Source organism: Engraulis encrasicolus, chromosome 10, assembly GCF_034702125.1.
Source record: "Engraulis encrasicolus isolate BLACKSEA-1 chromosome 10, IST_EnEncr_1.0, whole genome shotgun sequence".
Classification (NCBI taxonomy): Eukaryota; Metazoa; Chordata; class Actinopteri; order Clupeiformes; family Engraulidae; genus Engraulis; species Engraulis encrasicolus.
The window spans coordinates 54,224,092-54,234,091 of record NC_085866.1 but is presented as its reverse complement, the minus strand read 5'-3'; the positions used below and the strand labels follow the sequence as shown (position 1 = coordinate 54,234,091).

At 44.5% G+C, this 10,000-nt stretch overlaps 1 protein-coding gene across 2 annotated transcripts in view; it reads right to left on the bottom strand.

The window, feature by feature from the left end:
• dip2ba (disco-interacting protein 2 homolog Ba) overlaps nucleotides 1–10,000 on the bottom strand; it is a 95,528-nt gene that overhangs the window by 27,356 nt on the left and 58,172 nt on the right. For both annotated transcript variants that reach the window (XM_063209366.1, XM_063209367.1), the window contains exons 7-13: nucleotides 5,350–5,469; nucleotides 4,250–4,447; nucleotides 3,892–3,983; nucleotides 3,351–3,461; nucleotides 2,531–2,654; nucleotides 2,180–2,289; nucleotides 1,800–1,902 (exon numbers count right to left, since the gene is read on the bottom strand). In XM_063209366.1, the coding sequence (XP_063065436.1) occupies nucleotides 1,800–1,902; nucleotides 2,180–2,289; nucleotides 2,531–2,654; nucleotides 3,351–3,461; nucleotides 3,892–3,983; nucleotides 4,250–4,447; nucleotides 5,350–5,469 (858 nt within the window). The remainder of the gene's footprint in view (nucleotides 1–1,799; nucleotides 1,903–2,179; nucleotides 2,290–2,530; nucleotides 2,655–3,350; nucleotides 3,462–3,891; nucleotides 3,984–4,249; nucleotides 4,448–5,349; nucleotides 5,470–10,000) is intronic.

Below are 10,000 nucleotides of genomic sequence, written 5' to 3'. Positions count from 1 at the left end.
GAGATAAGGGTTGGATTTGAAACTGCAACCCTCTGATCTTAAGACCACCTCCCTTAACCATTAGGCCACGGCTGCCCCTAAATCTTTATTATTATTCTATGATCTAATATCTGTATTATTTGCAGTGTCGGGTGTTTCACAGTACAGAGAAAGACACTGGAACACACTACTGTAGTATAGGCATTATTCACCAGGACAATAAAACTACATGACTGAAGAGTGCCGTGTTCTCCAGCCTTCCCTTTTTATAGTGGATATGTGAGACGTGGGGAGACGTTGGGAGACGTGCGAGCCGTGACAGTAACGTGTCGAGTTCACAGTTTCCTCTGGTCATTGACATTCTATCACATATGTTTATGTTCCTAGTTGTTCATCACATACTGTATTCTACTGTGTACCGACCTCCCTGCCAGCCACGGCCGATTGAACTCACGCCTATTGCTCACTGAGATGGCTTATTATGCATGTGCATGTGCATGTGCGTGTGTGTGTGTGCACACGTATGGGTGAGTGTGTATGTGTGCCTGTTATCATGTAGTGTATGCCAATGTCATGAGCGGATGGCTATAAAACATTAATATGGCAGTGGGCAGCAACACAAGGCTGTGGGCACGGCCACACGAGACTACACAACACTAAAGTGCCCTGCATTATTCAGCCCTTGCTTCCTGTGTGTGTGTGTGTGTGTGTGTGTGTGTGTGTGTGTGTGTGTGTGTGTGTGTGTGTGTGTGTGTGTGTGTGTGTGTGTGTGTGTGTGTGTGTGTGTGTGTGTGTGTGTGTGTGTGTGTGTGTGTGTGTGTGTGTTGCGTGGGAGAAGGCGTCAAGGTATAGGGTTATCTTTAGCTCCAAAGTTTACACACAGTCACACAACCATCCACACACACCACACCACACCACACCACAACACACCACACCCTCTATCCTGCACGATCCTGGCTGCGCACAACTCAACCTCTGATTGTTGGAAACCGCTGTCTGTCAAAAAAATTAGCTCACGTGGTTGGCTGCCAGTGTCTTGCCCCTCACAACACTGTGTTTATAAACAAAAAAAAACATGTATGCTCTTCTCTGCTCTGCTGTGCTGGTCCTATCTGCATGTTTGGTATGAATTAATTAACGAACCTCAAACTCGTTACAGCGCAGTGTTCCACATCCGGCTGGTGGCCTAGTCAATGACTCCAAATTGTTTAGTATCGGCTCTTTTTTATAGGGAACATGAATGCTCAGAATATTTAGTCTAGTTAAGCCCACACCCAAAAAGCCTACACTAATGAAGCATCTATGGAGGGAACCTAATAAGTGGCTGCATACTATTAGTTAATTCAGTATAGTATGGAAAACATGGAATTAGTCTTGTTATAAGACATTGATGATGTCTCCTCACCTTCATAGTAGTTGCATGGCTGAGTGAGGGCCTGGCAGTGTGTATTATTATCATCATCATCATCATTATTATTACTACTACCTCCACCAAGGAGGATATGTTTTCGGTTGCATTGGTTTGTTTGTCTGTTTGTTTGGTTGTCTGTCAGCAAGATAACTAAAAAATTATGAGCGGATTTTGATGACATTTTGTGGAGTTGTTGGAAATGACAAAAGGAACAAGTGATCCGGATCCAGGAATTAAAAAAAAAAATTCTTCACCTCTGCGGGATAGAGCGAATTTTGACATTCCTGTTTCTAGCTCCACAAAAACAAGGCAAATAATAAAAATAAAAAATTGAGTGTAACCCCATAGCTTTGGCAAAGATTTGCACTCTCTGAGTGCCTCTAGTTTTCATTACTATCACTATTATTACCTTCACAGTAGTTGCAGGCCTGTGTGAGGGCTTGGCAGTGTGTCAGCATGGAGATCTTGGAGACGGCTACTCCCATCACTGTGCCTTCCTTACTGGCCTTGTACTGTAGCAGAGGAGGGAAGACAACACAGGAACATTTAAAACACACAAGCGCACACACAACCGCGCACACACAACCGCGCGCACACAGCGCGCGCGCGCACACACACACACACACACACACACACACACACACACACACACACACACACACACACGTGTACACAAAGACGAACACACATAATTAGTGCATCAAACACATTATTATATCACCAATTACACATGCAAAGACAAGAACTAGCAAACAAAATATAATACGAACACACACACACATTACTGACCTCTATGTAAGCAGTGTCAGTGTTGGCGGTGGGTATGTGGGGCTGCCAGTCTTTGGAGGGCTTGGTCAGGTACTTGGTATCCGTCACCACCCACTTTAGCCTTGGCCAGCCTAAAGAAACGCACACGTCACGTCACACATACGCATATACATAAGTTTCAATAGACACAAAGGTGACTGTAGAATGCCACCACCCACTCCAGCCTAGGCCACCCTACAGGAACACATCACCGACTTTCAATAGCAAGTAGTATGGACAGCAATAGTATGCCTTTATGTTGTATGTATGTACATGAATTATAATTGTCCAATGCAATTGATTCAGACATTCTGCTTTTGAGGAGCGGCTGACCTTTGAACTGCAGTATCTCTCCGTTGGGGGTCTTGGGCAGCCCCTTGAGACACACCTCGCTGGTGAGGGCCAGCCCCACCCCACAGCTGCCCAAAAGGAAGCCAATCTGCTGACTTCCTGCGTCCTAAAAACAAAGCAATGACCAACTTCTTGAAAAATCACTCTGCTACTAGTACAAACACATCATCCAACTTCTACTTGTGCAAAAATATGAATGACATGAGACATTATTCTGTCAGTGCCAGACAATGGTCGACAGTGATTTATCGATGTGCTACATTTTGTTTGTCATGACACTTGCCTCCAGAGGCGAACATCAGTCATGGAACCTGTCCCCAAAAGCAAACATAGCAGGTTCATAAGTAAGTCCTGCCACATATTTATTTGAAGTAGCTCACAAAACCAGCTGATCTGGCCAGGTACATGAGCTCATTAGTCACACCTGAGTTATGAGCACAGATAGTGGAAATAGACGGTGTCACAACACATTGTTTTGTGAATTGTAAAACAGCACTGACAGACAAGGCACTTGTCACCAGAGGCAAACATAACAGGTTCAGAAAGTAAAAGCCTTGCTACGTTTGAGCCCATCAGTCACACCTGAGTTATGAGACCAGGCAGAGAGCATACAGAGCAGCACTTTGTGTTAAGCCGGTTTGTCCACCTGTTCTTTTAGTAGAGTAAAGCTTTATTTTTGTTGTGTCAAAGTCAGAGGCATTGCACAAGGCACAATGTCTACCGCAAGTTTCTCAGAAGAGGGCAATTTGACACACGTTCACTCGCTCTCTCTCCCTCTCTGCGTTGATTATGCCATCCGTACCTTGCGTGTGAGTGGCACCTCTATGGGCACGGGGATGACCTCTGCCAGTAGGCAGCCGTAGAAGGCCACCCAGAACATGCCCGGGTCATTATTGGGGTACACCAGTGCCACCTGCAGGACAAACACAATACAAGCAACAGGGATGAGGAGAGATATGACATGTACGGCAGGGATCAATGAAGTCTCGTTGGTGGGCTGTACCTCAGTAGTTAAGTGGTGCATACTTGACAAAAAATAATTGGAGCATGTATTGCCCAATGTGCATTCACAGGCCATATTATACACTACAGTATATTGATGCTATAGAGATCAACAGAAAACGTTTTTGAAGGAATTTGTTGATATTGAAGTACTACATGCACAGATTATTTTTTGACTGGAGAAATGGAATCCTGTGGTACAATGCTGTGAGGTTTAGTGGTGTTGTGGTGCAAAGTGAGCTTCGTTGTAGTGAGGTGTGTCTTCTTCACCAATCTCCTTGAGGATTAGGATGTTCTTGTGCAGTGGTGTGCTTTACTAGAGGTGCCGAGTGCCATCTTACCCGGTCTCCTGGCTTCAGCACGGGGTCGGTCTTGGTTCCGAGCTTGTTCAGGAGAGTGTAAGCCAGTTTCAGACTGCGACTCCACAGCTTACCTGAAAGGGTTGGAAAACAGAGAGTCATTATTAATGCAGTTATTGAAAGTGCTGAAGGCTTCTGGACTGGTCGTACGATAACATCTCAATCCTATTAATCCAGTTAATTGTCATTAGTGAGAATCTTTTTCTTGGACTTGTAAAATCTGCACCAGGAGATCTGATAACAATGATCTATTATTCTTTGCAGCTACAGCCAAATTTGGACATTGTAAATATGGTTAAATGTGATGAATGCAACGTGTAAAAAAACTCCAGAGGCTTACCGTAGGTGAGCGTGTAGATGGGTTTTCCAGTGTGGTCGAGGGTGGTGAGTGCAGGGCTCTTGGCCTGGGTGGCCCCCCAGCGCGCTAGGGCCGCCTGCAGGGCTGGAGGCCAGTTGCTCACCACCCCCAGGGGCTCGCCCTTCACTGGGATGATCTGGCGGCCCTCAGGCTTCGGGGTACTGGGGTCCGGACGAGGCACTATGGAGAGAGAGGGAGGGGGGATAATAGAGTGCATGGGTATGAGAGAGAGAGAGAGAGAGAGAGAGAGAGAGAGAGAGAGAGAGAGAGAGAGAGAGAGAGAGAGAGAGAATGATATGAGAGAGAGTGGGTTTGTCAGCGCGAGAGAGAAAGAAAGGAGGGAAAAACACATTAAATTGACTTTCAAAAAAAGTAATAAAAATATAACCAATATGTTTTACGGAACAACCGTGTACATGATGAGAAGTGTATAGTCCTACAATACTACTTGATGCTCATCACATTAAAGCGAATCATCTTGTTGATGGAAAAGGGGCTTGTGTTTGTGGGACAACTCTGACGACCGTGCACATTCACACATAATCACTGTAGTGTTTCAGTAGGGTTTCCCACAGTTCTTTATTGATAAGGCACCCAACTTGACAACAAATGCCTACCACCTTGAACAGGTCCCCTGAAAAGATTTTGTGTTGTAGGATTTTGTGTGAATGTATAATTTTGAACGTGTCATTGATTCATAAGAAACATGCACAACATAGTCTTTCAAATGATGATGGTCACGTGTCTTTAATACGGGCTAAGCTTACTTACCTCCTTTTTATCTTGACAATTGAAAATTCAGCTGTAAAAACTGTTTTGGGTGTAATCACCCTCCAAGAGGTCCTCAGTGTCGTCCAGGAAGAACTTGCTGATAATAATAATATATGCTACAATACATGTGTGTGTGTGTGTGTGTGTGTGTGTGTGCGTGTAGATAGATAGATAGATAGATTATTTATTTGTCCTTTCGGAAATTTGTTCTGTGCCATTTTCAGTGCATCTGATACAATTACAAAGACATTACAATAAACAAGAACACAATAGACAAACACGTGTGTGTGTGTGTGTGTATGTGTCCTCACCCTCCACTATCTCCTCGGTGTCGTCCAGGAAGAACTCGCTGAGTGGCGGCCTCTTGGGCCTCTTCAGGGTGTTCAGCAGCTGCTGGATCTTAGTGGAGACCCTGCTGTGCACCGGCACCCCTATACACACACATAGGAACACACACACACAGAAACAGACACAGACACAGAAACAGAAACAGACACACACACACACGCACACGGACACGCAGGCGCACACGCACACACTCAAACAGAAACAGACACACGGACACACAGACAGACAGACACACACACACAGTGAGTGTCTCACACATACTTATTCACACACACACTTGCCTTGGATAAACACATACTACACAACGCTACACATTTAGAATCTCACACAGATGATTCACACACTCACTCTCTACACAATCAAATGTGTAGACACACACACCGAATTCTATCCAGTCCACCGGGATGCCTGCTCTCTGCGTTTGAAGAGCTCTGTTTCAACTCTCTCACATCTCCTCTAAAATTGGATTTTTGGGGGATCCCCCCCCCCCTCCCCCCCAGCCTGCCAAATTCAAGCATAGCGCTCTTTTCCTCTTCTCTCCTCTCCTCACCTCTGCATCTCCTCACATCACCTCTCCTCTCCCCTCTGCTCTCCTCTTCTGTTCTCAGACTCCAAATCATTCATATGAGGCAGTGAAGGAAGCGCAACACACTTCAGAGAGTAGGCACCCCTGCAGCCCTACAGGTCTACAGAACAAGACACACAAGTACATCAGGACCCTGTTTCTCGAAATCATTGTTGCTAACGAGTTAGCAACTTACTACATTTTCAATGGGAAATTGCATTGCAACCAAGTAAGTTGCTAGCTCAGTTAGTAACGATGTTGTCGAGAAACACACCCCTGGTCTACATATATAACAAGCATATGAGTAAATCAGGTCTACTGTACAAGAGACATGAGTAGATGTGGTCTACAGAACAGGACAGCAGAAAGGTTGCGCTCCAAACGACACAGTACTTCTCCATCACAGTTGCCTGTGCTGCTGCAGGGATGACAAACAGTAGTGTTTGAAGCAACACCAAATGCAGTTTTTTTCCCAATCTAAGATTAACATTTCCAAAATTGTGTCATTGTTTTGTCAGGGTTAAAGGTAGAGTATGTAATATTTGTAGAATATATTTCCAGAATATATGCTGCCCATTCTCAAATGTCTTTTTGTGGGTAATTTCCACTACCATCAACTGCAAAGTATTCGTTATGACTGGGAAAATGACACTTCATACATGAAAAAGGTGGATCTTCTCCATGTCTGCCATTTTGAATCTGTAGTGGTAAATGTACTGTACTTTGGTCAGCCCAGTACATGTTAGTTCATTACTAAGTAAATATCCATTACCTGACAAATTTTGGGAAAGGGCAGCATAGTTGCAATGCATACTCTACCACTAACTACCAAGTGTTGCTGTAAGTTGCTTTAACATTTTTCACACAGTGGATGGAGTGTAATTTTGGAGCAACCCTGCACTCTACTGTCACTACACTACAGACCTTTACACACATACCGGTACTACCAACACTATATTTCTGTACATTTCTGGATGTCGTGTGCCATTTCACAGATAGGAGCTCTGCTGAGGCTAAAATTAGGAGCTGAATGCAGCACGCAACACGAGGGTAAGGAGAGCAAAAGGAACATGCACACCACACACAGGGGATTAAGACAAGACAAGATCGGGCTCAGCAGCTAGCAATACTCCTTGCCAGGAGGGTGTGTGTGTGTGTGTGTGTGTGTGTGTGTGTGTGTGTGTGTGTGTGTGTGTGTGTGTGTGTGTGTGTGTTCATGTGACATTACCTTTACCTCTTCCTACAGCCAGCCAGGCAAAACAGAATCCAAAAATAAAGCACACGACACAGAGATGGAAAGAGAAGAGAAGAGAAGAGAAGAGAAGAGAAGAGAAGAGAAGAGAAGAGAAGAGAAGAGAAGAGAAGAGAAGAGAAGAGAAGAGAAGAGAAGAGAAGAGAAGAGAGGAGAGGAGAGGAGAGGAGAGGAGAGGAGAGGAGAGGAGAGGAGAGGAGAGGAGAGGAGAGGACAAGAGAGGACAGGAGAGGAGATGAGAGGAGAGGAGAGGAGAGGAGAGAAGAGGAAAGAAGAGGAGAGGAGAGAGGATGAGTTTGTTAGCAGCATTCCCCACAGCAGAGCCATGCAAGCAGCCAGCAGTGGAAAACAGATCAGGCATGAGCACAGCCATAACAGCACAGTACAGTCAGCTGGGCACAATAACAATGACGCATAATGAACACATACAATGTTTCTCAGATGGAATGACTTCTGCTAAACATGCAATTTTTGCAACGTAGTTTGAAACAAAACAAAAAAAGCACCATAAAAAGATAGATGTTTTATTGGTTAGATTGGATCAATTTTACAGTATTTGCCGCTAGCAGTAGATTTTGATGTGCACTTCCAGTGGCAGATGCTTCATTTTATTGTGTGTATTAATGGCTGTTATGCAACATGCCCTTGATAAATGAACTGACCTCAACCATGTAGTAGGATAAAAATAGCACCATGGACTCACAGCACCAATGATTCATCATCATCATCATCATCATCATCATCATCATGGACTAAAACATAGCACTTGAACTGATACAGTGTTGCATTCATGAGAGGACATTGCAGATTTCTGATTGCACATCTGCATATACAGTAGTGGTGTGTGTGTGTGTGTGTGTGTGTGTGTGTGTGTGTGTGTGTGTGTGTGTGTGTGTGTGTGTGTGTGTGTGTGTGTGTGTGTGTGTGTGTGTGTGTGTGTGTGTGTGTTGGGAGTGCAATATGTAGCATCCTATGAAACAGTAGGCCGTGGTCATTGAGGGGCATAATTAATTAGCGTTTAAGAGGGTTGGCCTGCACCACCCCACTCTCTACAGGCAGCTGCTACTGCTGCAGGCCTTTACACGCACGCAGGCACGCAGACGCAACACAGCGCACCCACGCACACACACTGACGATGAGCAGAAATATGCATCATCACCCACCCTCTTCCATCTCAAGCACACACAGACACAAACACAAACACAAACACACACATACACACACACACGCACACACCTGTCCACCCCATCCACACTTCCATCAGTGTTGTCCTGTTCTCCTACTGTACTGTCAGCTACCCTGCTGTGTAACTGATGGCATGTGTCTCATTAGCATAGCTGCTAGCTAGCCCTTTAGCCGCCGCTACTAGCCACCCTGGCTTGCATCACGAGACTCCCATGCTAATCAGATGGCTTAGCGGGCTGGGCCCTCTGCCAGGACACAGGGAAAACAACAAAGCTTACTCTTTCATGGAGACAAAAACAAGATTTACAAAGGATACTCTTTTGTAGACAGAAAAACAAGATTCAGCCAGCTCTCCTGTCGCTCAAAATCTGGACAACGGGAGAGGATTATAGTAAGCAAGACAGGGAGGTTCGCCAGAGCAGGTCAGATATAAGAACTTATTCAAAATTTGTATTTATTAATAGTGAAGTCTGGTAACTGGTCTTCTGCTTGCAGCTGGACTGTACCTATTTCAAGCTCTAAGGAGTCTCTTTAGATAAACATTAATGTCTTAAAGGTGCACTGTGCAGGAAATGGTCAAAAAAGGTACTGCAACTATGCTGCTCGTTGAAACTAGGTTGCCTATTGCCAAATTTGATCTTTTCATGAAAGTTTACTTAGTAATAAACTCATATTTTCTAGTATGGCCCAAGTACAGTCATTTTTGCAGATAAAAATGTCTATTTCTGGAAATTCAAAATGGCGGACCATGGAGAAAATATCCTTTTTCATGTATGAAAAGTGCAATTTTCCCAGTCATAATGAATACTTAGAATTTGATGGTGGTGGTAAGTATTCATGAAAAAGGTAACATTAGTGAATGGGTAGCATTAATTCTGGAAATAAACAACTAAAAATCTTACACAGTGTCCCTTTAAAGCCTTTGAACAATTTATTAATGCTCCGACAAAACCGTGGTGGTGTAGGGGCTAACTAACAGCTACTAAGGACTTAATAACAAAGCTACTCTTTTGCCATTCCATGCATTGTACAGAGTGAGTCTCAAAGAATGAGTCTCATAACATTAATGTTTTAATTGTATGGTACATGGTCCCTGAAACTGAAATTGAATTGAAAATGGCATTGAATTTGACTCTTATGATAAACATTTCAATAAGAAGGCATGGTGGTACGCTAGTGGTTGCGTTGTCAGGCCGTGCTGAGGTGATGGAATAAATTACAGTGTGTGGTCAGAAAATGCTGTGACACAAAAACAACAAAATGCCACCGATGATGAGGTCATGAGGTTCGGATGGAATGACGCAAATGCTGTGTGTGTGTGTGTGTGTGTGTGTCTGCTTTGTGGAGCTGTGGCACGTGAAGCTTTGTGTGTGTGTGTGTGTGTGTGTGTGTGTGTGTGTGTGTGTGTGTGTGTGTGTGTGTGTGTGTGTGTGTGTGTGTGTGTGTGTGTGTGTGTGTGTGTGGCCATGGCACGTGGCTTGATCTCAGACATACCGGCGCAGCGCTCCCCAACGGAGAACAATACTCTGATTCAGCACACTCACCATAATCCACTACCTCCCACTAACCCACCACACACACACACACACACACACACACACACACACACACA